A 15,920-nucleotide genomic window follows, 5' to 3' on the forward strand; every position below is an offset into this window, starting at 1 on the left:
GTGATATAATAATGGGGAAAAAAAACCCAGTAAAATACAGTAAAATAATCCATAGATATTTGTTACGCTGTTACACAATCCTTTCTGCATAGGCCGGTGTCGCACTAATAAATGGTCCTTCCTTATCCCCCTTTTGGTTCACACTCGGCATCATTGCAGTTTGGGGAATTTTGCTGGGAAAGTGTTGTCCTGGTATAATATGGGCGCCTTGATAATTCGCCACTTGAAACAAGAAATGTTCCCCTCGGGTCGGCAGAAACTACATATTTTTCTTTCCTGACTTATTGGAGCCTTAACTAATTTTATTTTTTCATAGATGTAGTGGTATGAAGGCTGGTTTTTTTGCGGGACGAGCTGTAGTTTTTATTGGTACCATTTTGGGGTGCATGCGACTTTTTGATCACTTGTTATCCTTTTTTTTTGGGAGGCAAGGTGACCAAAAAACAGCAATTCTGGCATATTTTTTGAGTTCTTTTTATACAGCGTTCACCACGCGTTATAAATTACATGTTACCTTTATTCTGCGGGTCAATCCGGTTCTGGCGATACCTAATTTATAACTCTTTTTTATGTTTTACAACTTTTTGCACAATAAAATAACTTTTGTAAAGAGAATGGATTTTTTCTGTTGCCAAGTTGTGAGAGCCATAACGGTTTTAATTTTTTCGTCGACGGAGCTGTATGAGGGCTTGTTTTTTGCGAGACAAGTTATAGTTTTTATAGGTACCATTTTTGGGTACATGCGACTTTTTGATCACTTTTTAATTCAATTTTTGGAAGACAAAGTTACCAAAAAATAGCAATTATGTCAGTATTTTTTAGTAGTTTTTATTACAGCGTTCACTGTGCAGAATAAATAACATCATATTTTTATAGTTCAGGTCGTTACGGTCGCAGCGATACCAAATATGTATGGCTTTATTATTTTTTTCAATAATAAATGATTTGATAAGTGAAAAAGGGCGATTGTGTTTTATATTATTACTTGAAACTTTTATTGTATTTTTTACAACTTTTAATTTTACTTCTTTACACTTTTTTTTTACACTTTTCTTTAGTCCCATTAGGGGACTTAAAGGTCCAACTGTTTGTTTGATGTTCTAATACATTGCACTACCTATGTAGTGCAATGTGTTAGAACTGTCAGTTGTTCACTGACAGCAAGCCGATCAGGCTCCTCCTCCGGGCGGGGTCTAATCGGCTTCTGTAATGGCAGATAGGAAGCCATTGTTAGGCCTCCTGTTGCCATAGTAGTAGTCGCCAGCCTTGCCATCGCATGGCAGGCTGCCGATTTGATACAAACCACTTTGATGCAGCGATCGCATTGGATCGCTGCATTGAAGGGCTTAATAGAAGAAATCGGAGCTAGCTCCGGTTCCTGCCGATACATCGGGGTGTTCGCTGTGACTTACAGCGGACACCCACTGCTGATGACGCTAGCTCAACTTCTGAGCCAGAAGCTGAGCCGGCGCCATCTTGCCGATGGTACCGGAAGCCTTTTGGGCCACGCCGACGATGGGGCATAGGAGGATTTCATTGCTGGCAGACCGGGAGGTAAGTATTAGGCCTCCGATCACCTTTGCAGCTACTGGCAAGCCAGCGATCACGTTGCTGGTGTGCCGGTGGCTATAAACTCCTCACATGCTGCGATCTCTATTGAACACAGCATGTGAGGGGTTAATCTGTCGGATAGGAGGCTAGCTCCGGTCCTAGCCGATACCTTATGGTGCCAGCTGTAACGTACAGCTGTCAACCGGCAGTTATGTCGCTGGCTCAGCTCCTGAGCCAGCTCCATCTACTCCATCTCCTTCACGTACAATTACGTAGAATTGCGGGAAAACACCAGCTCCAATCACATAACTGTACCTGAAAATGCGGGAAGGGGTTAAAGGGTTTTTTCCAGAATCATAAATTATCATCTATTTACAGGATAGGCGACTATTTTTTTTTAAATCATCTTTTGACAATTATATTGTGTACTAGACACTAAATAGGCAAATTAACAGGGTTCCTAAAACATCTCTAAGTAAATGAAATCATAGAGCAAAACCCTTGTGGATTATTATATTGTTTTGCTTTAAAGCTTGTAAGTTTCTCCTCGAGAATCAAGGTCTGTAAAATCTATAGAGTAGAAGCCCCCCCCCACCCCAATTCACGGACACAAACAGTTAAATGCTTTATGCTTCACTTTATTACACTATTTATATAAAGTAGATACGAAACAGAACAACAATGAGAAAGCAACTGATCCCAAGATTTCAGACTCCCATGATGTCCCAAATGATTAGACTCGGTCTCGCCAATATTATATAGGACCAGTCCAAGGCAAAGTCCCAAAAAGAACAATTATTTTTATGCTATTCTATACTGCACTAAGGAAGCTTCGTTTTGTTATTATCCATATATTTTTTTTATGCTTAATATATGAAGTAATGACATGCAGACTTTGTAATATTCAACCTACTTCTCCTTGTGAGCTGCAATGAATATCATGGCCTTATAGTCAGTAAGGTCACTGACAGCCGTTCTCTCCTTGGTATTACAGTAATCAATGATAAAACCTTCTCCAACTAGAACTTTCCTGACAAAATCCTCATTATATGAGAAAGCATGGAACTTGTCTTTACCGACTGTACAATATGTTTTATCTAAACTCCCAATTATTATGAGGTGTCCTCCCGGTTTTAGCAACCCAGAGAACTTCCTCAGATATCTGATGTAATCATCTTGATCTTTGCTAATATAATCCAGAAGCCAAGCACTGATGACACAATCGGCTGGTGGTAAGACCAGCGGCTCTGTCATATTCTCTTTCTCCAGGTCGTATTTCACAACATGTTGAATGGCTGATCTCACTTTTCCTTCTTTGTCCTCAAACTGATTACTGGAAAATAAAAAATACAAGGAAAGTGATTGTCCCACAGTCAACATCAACAAGGTGGTTCAGGACTTAGCACTGGACTATTGACTTGCAATACTAGAGGTAAAGCTTAGACTCAACCAAGACTGTTGTACCAAGTATCAGGTTTATACTGCGCATTCCAGCATTAACTTGTATAATACCGCCCCCTATGGATAAGAATATTGAGCTGAGTGGGTAATACAATTTTTACATCTGACGAGTATTAACAGAGTAAACACATTTTCGGGATCTTTGTCCCATCTCCCCTTATATTTATTGTATAAGAAGCAGCAATTACAATGACAGTGGTTTTTCTCTTGGTATGTGGACAAATTTGTCACCTATTTTCTTCTTTCTCTTGAAGAAGTGTTGATGTGTGGCCCCAATAAAATGCTCCCGTACGTTCGTCCACCCATCTCTTCAGCTCCATGATGCATCTGTTATTGACCTTCAGCACGATGATGTTTTCAAAAAATTCACAGGCTGAATATAGATGATGAACTAAGGAACCAATACTGAGGTCGATCAAGATGTCTCCACTAATATGACCTGCAGAAAAAAATGTAGACTACTGAAAAATCTGATATGTTAAATCTTCATAAATTCTGTGGAAAAACAATTACATATGTCTATATTATTTCTAGCAAACTATGTAAATAGTTATATGTTTATGTACATTGTGTTTCCAAAACCCAATACCCCAAAATCTAAAAAAAAATAAAAATATATTGTCCTCAATTGTTCTATGAGGCTAGATTTGTTATTATTAAGCAAATACTTCTCATAAGAACATGACGAGCGGTTATAAAGTTATAATTCAGTATGTGAACTACACCAATGTTTTTTTTAGAAGTTGAGGACTGATATAATTTTAAAGAACAGATGCTCACCTGATGGGGTGGTATATAGGTCACTATATATGTCCTCAATAACCAGGGTGCAGCTGCTTACATATTGTGGCGGCAACTCATGTATCCATGTATGCTGGTTTGCATATTTTAAAGCACCACACTGGACACACAGAAACCATATCATGTGTCCTAAGAGAAGCTATAGGTTCGGGTCTACAACAAAACCATAAATGCAGGCTCAGAAGTCCTAGGAGTGGACATTATTGACATTATTGACATTACTGAAACATTTCAAAGAAAAATAAATCAACTTTTTAAGGATTTTTGAGCTTCATTTTGGTTCTTTCAGTTTCATTAAAGATCCACAGATCTACAGCTTGATTTAGGACACCTGTGGTTTCTGATTTCCAGACCCTTTACTTACTATACTAAATAGCTGTTCCCTCTGTTAGCACTTTTCCACATTTTTTTCTTGATCTACCCTATGATGACTTTTTTTCCCCTTTTAGTATTTGAGTTCTTGTGATGTGACTGGACCTGACCCTGTGTAGAATCTACCAATCAACAAGTCTGCCGAGCCGTCATTCATGTTCAGTCTGATGTGACAAAGAAAGTGATATCTCCAGCCCAATATAGAAACATCCACTAAATATGAGAATGATGAAAAATTATTATTATTTCTGCTATTCGTTATAAACTGAGCAGAAAATGATGGTTGGTGCATGAGGTTTCTTTTTAAGTATGGATATCTGTCATTGAACATAGAACTGTAGACTCTAGAGAACGGGTTTGAGTTTATAACAAATAATAGTTGGAACAAATCAGAAGAAATCAGAAAATAATGGCAGCACAAACTGATAAACCACAAATTGTCAGATAACAGCAGATTTAGGGAATTGCACTCACAATAGGAATTTTTGAGATGCCCTTCATAATCCGCCAAAATGTTTTCCAGGGTTCTCGAAGTTAGAGAAGAAAAAACAATAACTACTGAACCCTGAAACCCGATATTCTTCAACATATACAATGTCTGGGACTTCGCTCGGTTACCTGTGATTTTCCAGATGCTAAGACTGGGGTAGTATTTTTGCCCCCTCTGATCCACCACACCCCAAAAAAAAGGTTTGTTCAATTTGTAATCAGTTGTTTACATTGGTTTAAAACAAGTTAAAAATAGAATAATATACATGTCAACGTATCCTAGAAGTAATAAAATCAGGATACATACCCACAGCGAAAACTTGTCTGAGATTTTCAATGACAAATTTCAAGGAGTCCTCTCCAAAGACCATGTCAGGTTTATCTGAAAAGTAATGCTCCAAATATTTTCTGGAATCAAAGCCATGTACATGATAGAGCTTATGGGGACTGGAATCCATCATCTACTCCTGTATCACAGACGGGGTGACTACCTCTAGACCGGGACACAAGGTCTTTATATAATTACCAGGATTCAATTTACAAAGTGTGTTACTGAGAATAACTTATCACATGATGACTTATTATATTCATGAGCCGGTCATGGGAACTTGTGTTATAATAAAATCACATAGGGAAATAATGATCTTTAAATAAACAAATCTATTTTATTGTTAAAGGAGCAATGGGAAAAATACTAAGCAAAATATAAAATTGTCTCTTTGTCTGTCCCCTAACAAGCTGAGAGGATGGAGTCTCCTTATCTATACTGCCATGCTACTGCATAGTAGTGCTATACTCACAATTCTCTATGAGTGAGGTCTGGTAATGGGTTATGGGCAGTATTACTGGGTACTCTGTGCGGTCTTATTAGAACCTTGGTGACTTGGCGCTCCTTGTAGTCTATCAGTAATGTCCACTATAACACTATAAAAAACAGGATGTTCATCATAAATAGAAACTTCTCTGAATTTCCTATCGGACCTCTTTACCAGCACTCATACTCATACTTCCCGTTTTTTAGTGATCGTACTCCTGTGTATTCCAGCGGCTTTCTCCTGCTTTTGACTGGACAACCTACTCGGAATATTGTAAAGAATATAATATCTTCCGGTACATCCTTAAAACAGCATAAAATTATTCGACAAATATCTTTAAAAAATAGACCAGAGCTCAGGTTTGGCATGTGGACGCTTAAGCGTTTTGAACAACAAGGTTCTTAGTCATAGGACACGTCACTACACCGCGTTCCAAATTTTTATGCAAATGTTATTTTTCGCTGATTTTCCTAAATAGTTGATGCAAATGACAGTCAGTATAATCTTCAAGCCATCAACCGTTGGAGTATAATGCAAATTTTATTGAACAAATCTCCTAATGATAACAGATTATTTTTTAGAAGTAAAAAACTCAAAATGCACTGTTTCAAATTATTATGCACAACAGAGATCAAAACATTTTAAAGGCTGTAAAGAGAACTAAAATGGTAATTTAATGAATTTGCAGCATCAGGAGGTCATATTTACAGAAATCAAAAGCTCTTTCAATAAAAAAAACAACTTAACAGGACAAGTTACATGTTAACATAGGACCCCTTCTTTGATATCACCTTCACAATTCTTGCATCCATTGAATTTTTGAGTATTTGGACAGTTTCTGCTTGAATATCTTTGCAGGATGTCAGAATCGCCTCCCAGAGCTTCTGTTTTGATGTGAACTGCCTCCCACCCTCATAGATATTTTGCTTGAGGATACTCCAAAGGTACTTAATAGGGTTGAGGTCAGGGGAACATGGGGGCCGCACCATGAGTTTCTCTCCTTTTATGCCCATAGCAGCCAATGACACAGAGGTATTCTTTGCAGCATGAAATGGTGCATTGTCATGTATGAATATAATTTTGCTATGGAAGGCACGGTTCTGCTTTTTGTACCACGGAAGAAAGTGGTCAGTCATAAACTCTACGTACTTTGCAGAGGTCATTTTCACACCGTCAGGGACCCTAAAGGGGCCTACCAGCTCTCTCCCCATGACTCCAGCCCAAAACATGACTCTGCCACCTCCTTGCTGACTTTGCAGCCTTGTTGGGACATGGTGGCCATTCACCAACCATCCACTACTCCATCCATCTGGACCATCTAGGGTTGCACGGCACTCATCAGTAAACAACACGGTTTGAAAATTAGTCTACATGTATTTCTGAACCCACTGCAACCGTTTCTGCTTGTGAGAATTGTTTAGGGGTGGCCGAATAATAGCTTTATGCACACTTGCAAACCTCTGGAGGATCCTACACCTTGAGGTTCGCGGGACTCCAGAGGCACCAGCGGCTTCAAATACCTATTTGCTGCTTTGCAATGGCAGCTGCTCTCCTAATCCTATTAATTTTCCTGGCAGAAACCTTCCTCATTATGCCTTTATCTGAACAAACCCGTCTGTGTTCTGAATCAGCCACAAATCTCTTCACAGTATGATGATCATGCTTACGTTTTCTTGAAATATCCAATGTTTTCATACCTTGTCCAAGGTATTGCCCTATTTCACGCTTTTCGGTAGCAGAGAGATCCTTTTTCTTTCCCATATTGCTTGAAACCTGTGGCCTGCTTAATAATGTGGAACGTAGTTCTTAAGTAGTTTTCCTTCGTTTGGGCACACCTGGCAAACTAATTATCACAGGTGTCTGAGATTGATTACAATGATCCAAAGAGCCCTAAGACACAATACCATCCATGAGTTTGATTGAAAAACTAATAATTAAATGTTTATGACACTTAAATCCAATGTGCATAATAATTTGGAACACGGTGTATGTGGAGCAATATCTATAGGGGGCGCTATATGTAGGGCAAAACGTTGGCTAGGTGGTGTCCATAATAATTTGGAACACGGTGTAAACCATTGCATGTGATTTAAAAGCATAATTGACCATTCCTGCCAAAATCTCATAACAAATCTCCCACAGGATGTACAGGGTGGGCCATTTATATGGATACACCTAAATAAAATGGGAATGGTTGGTGATATTAACTTCCTGTTTGTGGCACATTAGTATATGGAAGGGGGGAAACTTTTCAAGCTGGGTGTTGACCATGGCGGCCATTTTGAAGTTGGCCATTTTGTATCCAACTTTAGTTTTTTCAATGGGAAGAGGGTCATGTGACGCATCAAACTTATCGAGAATCTCACAAAAAAAAACAATGGTGTGCTTGGTTTTAACGTTACTCTATTCTTTCATGAGTTATTTACAAGCTTCTCATTGTTTACAGCCATTGACATGTTTGCAGAGGTTAACACGTGAGGAGCGGATAGAAATTGTGTTGATGTCTGGTGAACGCAGTACCCGGGTCATTGCAGCAGATTTCAATGCAAGACACCCTACGAGATCACCCATCTCCCATGCTACAGTTTGCAAACTGCTTGCCAAGTTTCGTGAAACTGGTTCAGTGTTGGATTTGCCAAATGTGGACGCATGAAAACTGTCACTAATGAAGAAACATCAGTGGCTGTCCTAGCTTCATTAAGCAAGAGCCCACAGCGTAGCACTCGCCGCATTTCACTGGAGAGTGGCATCAGACGAACATCCCTTCGGCGGACATTAGCTACTCACAAATGGCACCCTTACAAACTCCAGCTGCTGCAGCATCACAACAAGGATGACGCAGATCTGCGCACTGAATTTGTAGAATGGGCAAAACAAAAATTGGAACAGGACCCTCAGTTTACACAGAACATTTTGTTCAGTGATGAGGCAAACTTTTATGTGAATGGTGAAGTTAACAAACAAAAACACTGCTATTGGTCTGACACTAACCCACATTGGATAGATCCCTCCAAGACTGTTGGAACACAAAAATTGATGGTATGGTGTAGTGTATGGGGTACAAAGATAGTGGGGCCATTCTTCATCAATGGAAACCTCAAGGCCACGGGATATCTGAAATTGCTACATTGATGATGTGTTTCCCTCTTTATGCACTGAAGCTGGCACGTTCGCTGAGTTTTTCCAGCAAGATGGTACACCACCACATTATGGGTGTCAGGTCCGAGCATTCCTAGATGAACAGTTTCCTGGAAAGTGGATTGGTCGTCGTGGGCCTGTTGAATGGCCCCCTAGGTCTCCCGATCTGACCACCTTAGACTTTTATCTTTGGGGTCATCTTAAGGTAATTGTCTATGCTGTGAAGATACGAGATGTGCAGCAACTGAAACTACAGATACTGGAAGCCTGTGCTAGCATTTCTTCTGCGGTGTTTCTATCAGTGTGTGAAGAGTGGGAGAAGAGGGTTGCATTGACAATCCAACACAATGGGCAGCACTTTGAACACATTTTATAAGTGGTCAGAAACTTGTAAATAACTCATGAAAGAATAAAGTAATCTTAAAACCAAGCACACCGTTGTTTTTCTTGTGAAATTCTCGATAAGTTTGATGTGTCACATGACCCTCTTCCCATTGAAAAAACTAAAGTTGGATACAAAATGGCCAACTTCAAAATGGCCGCCATGGTCAACACCCAGCTTGAAAAGTTTCCCACCTCCCATATACTAATGTACCACAAACAGGAAGTTAATATCACCAACCATTCCCATTTTATTTAGGTGTATCCATATAAATGGCCCACCCTGTAGTAATGCAAGCATTTCTTATTTGCTTCATTCACACCTCACAGTGTGACCATATTTAAGTTATAATTAAACACATTGGTTTCATACTGTTTCTAGCTAGTTTATTGTCATAAGGTATATATTTTTCACAAGACCTATTCAAGAGGCTTTTAAAAATGTCCCTTTTAGTTTTTTGTATTTTAATTTTTGAGGACATTGTCCCAGTTTACGCCCTTAAGGTCATCCCTTAGCCCTGGAAAATAGGCCTTCCTGAAGTTTGATGTTTTTCTAGGTACTCTACAATCCTATTAGAGGATACATGAAAACTTACTATGTTGTGGTCACTATTACCTAAGTGACCCTCAACCTGTACTTTTGATATCCTATACACAAACAAGAGGACAAGGAGTCATATACTATTAAAAGTCGATTTTTCTTTTTACAAAAGTGCATATACTGTATATATGTATCTCCCTTCAAAATAGAAGGGAGGGGAAATTTTGGAACATAGCTCTTTTCTCCGTGAGCATTAAAAGAAATTGAAAAAAATCAAATAAAAAGTAAAAAATTAACTAAAATATAATTTTAAGCAAAAGTAATATGTGTACAATTATCAATGACAATAATATTGAATAATAGTGATAATAAGAAAAAGAAAATAAAAGTTTATATAGTGCATATAATATGAAGCCAGCAAAAATTCAATGTGGCTGCCGTAAAGGTAAATCCCAAAGCTAGTTTGTAGTAAGTATCAATTACAAGTAATCCGATTCTATCTCCACATACCAATTTATATCTATTGAGTGAAGCACATAAATTAAAACAGAGAAATTATTATAACTGGTGAGAAAAAACAAAAGACAATAAAATAAAAGAAAAGAGAGGACAGATACAAAAAAATCTCATGGTCCAATGGTGACATAAGTGTGTGATTGCGTCACTCTATAGATCAATTATCTCTTTTGTATTCCCAGGGGCTGAAAACATTGGTCATCATGCCGTTCAGGGGCGTAACTTGAAAAGACTGGGCCCCATAGCAAACTTTTGACTGGGGCCCCCCACCTAGGTGCCACACGCAGCCCCCCTTATAGATAGTGCCCCCTGTAGATTATGCTATACAGCCCCCACTATAGACAGTGTTATACAGACTCCCTGTGAACAGTGTCACACCCCACTTGTAGATTGTGCCCCCCAACACCCCCTTGTCTATAGTGCCATACAGACGCCCTGTAGATATCGCTATAGAGCTCTCACTGTATATAGTGCCATACAGCTCCCCCTGTATATAGTGCCACACAGCCCCCCTCCTTTATATATAGTGTCAGAGACTCCCCCCCTTAGTACATAGTGCCACACAGCTTCCCCCTTAGTAGATAGTGCCACACACAGACACCTGTAGATTGTGCCACACACAGCCCCCTTTAGATAGCGCCACAGCACTCTATCTTTTAAATACTGCCATACAGCCACCCAAGTTGATAGTGCCACACAGCCCCCCTTAGCAGTGCCACACAAACCCTTGTATATAGTGCCACACAGCCCCCCTGTATAGTGCCACACAGCCCCCTTGTATATAGTGCCACATGGCCACCTAGTATATAGTGCCACCCCCTGTATATAGTGTCACCCTGCTCCCCCTTGTATATAGTGCCACCCTGCTCCGCCCTGTATATAGTTCCACACAGCCCCCCTCCCTTATATATACTGCCAGAGACTCCCCCTTGGTAGATAGTGCCACACAGCTTCCTCCTTAGTAGATAGTGCCACACACAGACACCTGTAGATTGTGCCACACACAGACCCCTGTAGATAGTGCCACAGCACTCCCTCTAGTAAATACTGCCATACAGCCCCCCAAGTAGATAGTATCACACAGCCGCCCTTAGTAGTGCCACGCAACCCCTTGTACTGAGGCAGGACTATGTGACTCTGCAGGATAGCGGCACTGCCCCATGAACCTTTAATGAGTACTTAGCATATAGTATGCGCCGTTTTAAAAGTTGATTTGATAGATTTTGCTGAAATCTGAAAAAAACTTACATTTGGACATAATGTCCGGTAATGTATTACCGCATGGTGGTGGTTCAAGGGGTTAAAACTACTAGACAGGTTCCCATTAAATATACAATGAATTGAAAACAATTCCATTTGCCATGCAATTTTGTTATTAGAAATATATCCTATATAATTACAGCACCAGCACCAAGCTCTGACATATATTTGGTACGAGAGCCAAGCTCAGTACATATATAAAGCACAGAACAAAGCTCAGTACATATATACAGCCCCAGAAAAAGTCTCAGTACATATATACAGCCCCAGAACCAAGCTCAGTACATATATACAGCCCCAGAAAAAGTCTCAGTACATATATACAGCCCCAGAACCAAGCTCAGTACATATATACCAGTTCAATTTAATGCAACCCCTGCCGTATAGGTTTGTACAGGGTAAAACAACAGCTCCCAGCATGGCCCAAACAATGGTAAGGATATGCTGGGAGATGCTGTTTCACAAAAAAATAAAATATCATAATCAAACCACACATCATCTCGCTGTATGATCCAGACCTCTATGATGACTTCTCCCGGGCACAACCCATTTCTGCAGTTTGACGCTCAGATGTTTTCAGCTTTTCACTTTAAAAAAATGTATCCACCTATAAACGAAGATAAAATTCTTAACACCCATAAATATAATAGCGCCGTACACTGCACTTCTAATTATAATAGTGCCATAAACTTTGTCCCTGATTAGAATCGTATCATACACTGTGTCCCAAACACCATGCCAAATGTAGCTAGTGGCTCCATAGCCCCCTGTAGATAGTGACCCCCATAGAGCCTCTGTAGATAGTGTCCTACATAGAATCCCCTGTAAATTGTGCCCCACATACAGCCCCCTGTAGACAGTGCCCACACATGGACTCCAGAGCTGCAAGGCAATAGTGCTAACCACTAAGTCACCGTGCTGCCCTACATATAGCTCCCCATATAGATAGTGCTCCACATATAGCCCACCCCTGTAGATAGTGCCTCACATATAGCTCCCCCTGTATAAAGTGTCCCACATATAGCCCACCCCTGTAGACAGTGCCCTACATATAGCCCCCCTGTAGATAGTGCCCCACAGGTAACCCAACCCTTTATATAGTGTCCCACATATTGTCCACCCCTGTAGATAGTGCCCTACAAATAGTTCCCCCTATAGATAGTGCTCCACATGTAGCCCAGCCCTGTATATAGTGTCCCACATATAGCCCACCCCTGTAGATAGTGCCCCACATATTCAGTGGATATCAGCACCCCTGTGTTTTTCTCCACTCCCGTCAGTGTAGAATACCGCAGTATATGTAATATCATCAAAAAATATACTCCCATCTTGCATCAGGACCCTTTATACTCCAGGGCCTTAGAACATGGTCCTAAATTTGTGCCTAAAAAGGCCCATATGATTGGCTCTATGCTATCCCCAAGTCTGTTCTTCACACAAAAAACGGACCCCCACTTGGCTTAACTTTAAAGGTTGTTTCAAATGTAATCATACAAAATGCATTGAGGTTTCTACTTGGCACCTGTGCACCTAATGGGTTGAACCGCCGACTAGATCTCATCCTTTTCTATTAAGATTGTTTTCTGTTACATAGTCCCTTACATTTACTGTTAGTTCCCTACGAAATTTGTAACATTGATATGTGTCTCTTTTCCTCTAATAAACTGCATTTAAGACACACCTGATTTTAGAACATGTGATTATTTCTCTGTTCATGATTGGCTGCATAAATAAATATATATATATACACTACCGTTCAAAAGTTTAGGGTCACTTAGAAATTTCCTTATTTTTGAAAGAAAAGCACAGTTTTTTCAATGAAGATAACATTAAATTAATCAGAAATACACTCTATACATTGTTAATGTGGTAAATGACTATTCTAGCTGCAAACGTCTGGTTTTTAACCCCTTCAGGACCCAGCCACTTTTGGACCAAATGACACAGCCTCATTTTTTAAATCTGACGTATGTTACTATATGTGGTAATATCTTGCCAATGCTTTTACCTATCCAAGCGATTCTGAGATTGTTTTCTCATGACATATTGTACTTTAAGTTAGTGAAAAAATGTGGTTGATATATTCAATATTTTTGTGTGAAAAACTCCAAAATTTAGAGAAGATTTGCAAAAAATTTGCATTTTCTAAATTCAAATGTATCTGTTTGTAAGACAGATAGTTATACCACACAAAATAGTTACTAGCTAACATTTCCCATATGTCTACTTTAGATTGGCATCATTTTTTGAACATCTTTTTATTTTTCTAGGACGTTACAAGGCTTATAATTTTAGCAGCAATTTCTCAAATTTTCATGAAAATTTCAAAAGCCTATTTTTTTAGGGACCAGTTCAGTTCTGAAGTGGCTTTGAGGGCCTTATATATTAGGAACCCCCACAAATCACCCCATTTTAAAAACTGCACCCCTTAAAGTATTCAAAACAGCATTTAGAAAGTTTCTTAACCCTTTATGCGTTTCACAGGAATTAAAGCAAAGTGGAAGGGAAATTTGCAAATGTCATTTTGTTTTGCAGAAATTCCATTTTAATAATTTTTCCTGTAATACTGAAGGTTTTTACCAGAGAAACAGAACTGAATATTTATTGCCCTGATTCTGAAGTATTTAGAAATATCCCACATGTGGCCCTAGTGTGCTACGGGCCTGAAACAAAAGCCCCAGAAGCAAAGGAGCACCTAGAGGATTTTTGGGCCTTCCTTTTCTTAAATTATATTTCAGGCACCATGTCAAGTTATAAGAGGTCTTGTGGTGCAAAAATAAAGGAAACACCCCAAAAAAGACCCCACTTTGGAAACTACACCGCTTGAGGAATTCATCTAGGGGTGTAGTGAGCATTTTGACCCCACAGGTGTTTCATAGATTTCATTAGAATTGGGCAGTGAAAATGAAAAATTACATTATTTTCCAATAAGACGTAGCTTTACCTCAAAATTTTTATTTTTTTCAACAAATAAATGATGAAAAGCACCTCAACATTTGTAAAGCAAATCTCCAGAGTACGGAAATACCCAATATGTGGTCATAAACAGCTGTTTGGGGAAGCAGCAGGACTCAGAAGGGAAGGCACGCCATTTAGCTTTTGGAGTACAGATTTTGCTGGTTTGATTTCTCGGCACCATGTCGCATTTGTAAAGCTCCTAAGGTACCAGTACAGTGCAAAAAAAGTGACTCCATTTGGCAAACTACACCCATTGAGGAATTCATCTAGGGGTGTAGTGAGAATTTTGACCCCCACAGGTGTCTCATATATTTTATTAGAAATGGGCAGTGAAAATGAAAAATTACATTATTTTCCAATAAGACGCAGCATTAGTTCAACATTTTTCATTTTCTCAACAAATAAAGGAGAAAAAGCACTGTAACATTTGTAAAGCAACTTCTTCAAAGTAGGGAAATAACCCACATGTGGTCATAAACTGCTATTTGGACACACAGCAAGGCTCTAAAGGGAAGGAGCGATATTTAGTATGTGGAGTGGAGATTTTATAAGATTCGTTTTTTGACACCATGTTGCATTGAGCTATAGTACCAGTACAGTGGAACCCCCGATAAATTACGCCGTTTTGGAAACTAGATCCCTCAAATAATTTATCTAGGGGTGTAGTGAGCATTTTGACCGCACAAGTGTTTTGCAAAAATGAGTAAACAATAGATGTTGCAGATTGAAAATGGCTGTTTACCACAGATATGCCATTTCAGTGCCCAATGTGTTGTGCCCAGCTTGTACCACCATAGACACACATCCTATAAATTGTTAAGCGGGTTCTCCAGAATACAGTAATACCCCATATGTGGTCAGAAATTGCCGTTTGGGCACACTGCCAAGCATAGTTGGACCACCATTTGGCTTTTGAAGCGCAGATTTTGCTTGGTGTTTTAGTGGTATATTATCTTATAATGTGGGGGCATATGTAAGCTGGGCGGAGTACATCAGGGCATATGTAAGCTGGGCGGAGTACATCAGGGCATATGTAAGCTGTGAGGAGTACATAGGGTATATGTAAGCTGTGCGGAGTACATCAGGGTATATGTAAGCTGGGCGGAGTACATCAGGGTATATGTAAGCTGGGCGGAGTACATCAGGATATATGCAAGCTGGGCGGAGTACATCAGGGTATATGTAAGCTGGGCGGAGTACATCAGGGTATATGTAAGATGTGCGGAGTACATCAGGGTATATGTAAGCTGTGCGGAGTACATCAGGGTATATGTAAGCTGTGCGGAGTACATCAGGGTATATGTAAGCTGTGCGGAATATATCAGGATATATGGAAACTGTGGAGTACATCAAGTTATATGTAATATGTGCGGGTACATCAGGGTATATGTAATATGTGAGGCGTACATCAGGGTATATGTAAGCTGGGCGGAGTACATCAGGGTATATGTAAGCTGTGCGGAGTACATCAGGGTATATGTAAGCTGTGAGGAGTACATAGGGTATATGTAAGCTGTGCGGAGTACATCAGGGTATATGTAAGCTGTGAGGAGTACATAGGGTATATGTAAGCTGTGCGGAGTACATCAGGGTATATGTAAGCTGTGCGGAGTACATCAGGGTATATGTAAGCTGGG

At 39.7% G+C, this 15,920-nt stretch overlaps 1 protein-coding gene across 1 annotated transcript; it reads right to left on the reverse strand.

Annotated features, from left to right (window-relative positions):
* Window positions 1-2,460: 2,460 nt before the first annotated feature.
* LOC142662477 (nicotinamide N-methyltransferase-like) lies at window positions 2,461-5,202 on the reverse strand. Its single transcript, XM_075840685.1, has 3 exons — window positions 4,982-5,202; window positions 3,244-3,451; window positions 2,461-2,884 (listed from the first exon to the last, which is right to left on the reverse strand). The coding sequence occupies exons 1-3, from the start codon at window positions 5,133-5,135 to the stop codon at window positions 2,461-2,463; spliced, it is 786 nt and encodes a 261-aa protein (XP_075696800.1). The 5' UTR covers window positions 5,136-5,202.
* Between the last annotated feature and the right edge of the window lie 10,718 nt (window positions 5,203-15,920).

Source organism: Rhinoderma darwinii, chromosome 10, assembly GCF_050947455.1.
Source record: "Rhinoderma darwinii isolate aRhiDar2 chromosome 10, aRhiDar2.hap1, whole genome shotgun sequence".
Classification (NCBI taxonomy): Eukaryota; Metazoa; Chordata; class Amphibia; order Anura; family Rhinodermatidae; genus Rhinoderma; species Rhinoderma darwinii.

What these genes read in the sequence shown, in the direction of transcription:
- LOC142662477 (XM_075840685.1), bottom strand. Translation starts at nt 5,135, where the DNA reads ATGATGGATTCCAGTCCCCATAAGCTCTATCATGTACATGGCTTTGAT. An exon ending in CAGACAAGTTTTCGCTGTGG is followed by an intron (nt 3,452 to 4,981) that starts GTATGTATCCTG and finishes TTTTTTCTGCAG; the next exon opens with GTCATATTAGTGGAGACATC. An exon ending in CAAGAGAAAGAAGAAAATAG is followed by an intron (nt 2,885 to 3,243) that starts GTGACAAATTTG and finishes TTTATTTTCCAG; the next exon opens with TAATCAGTTTGAGGACAAAG.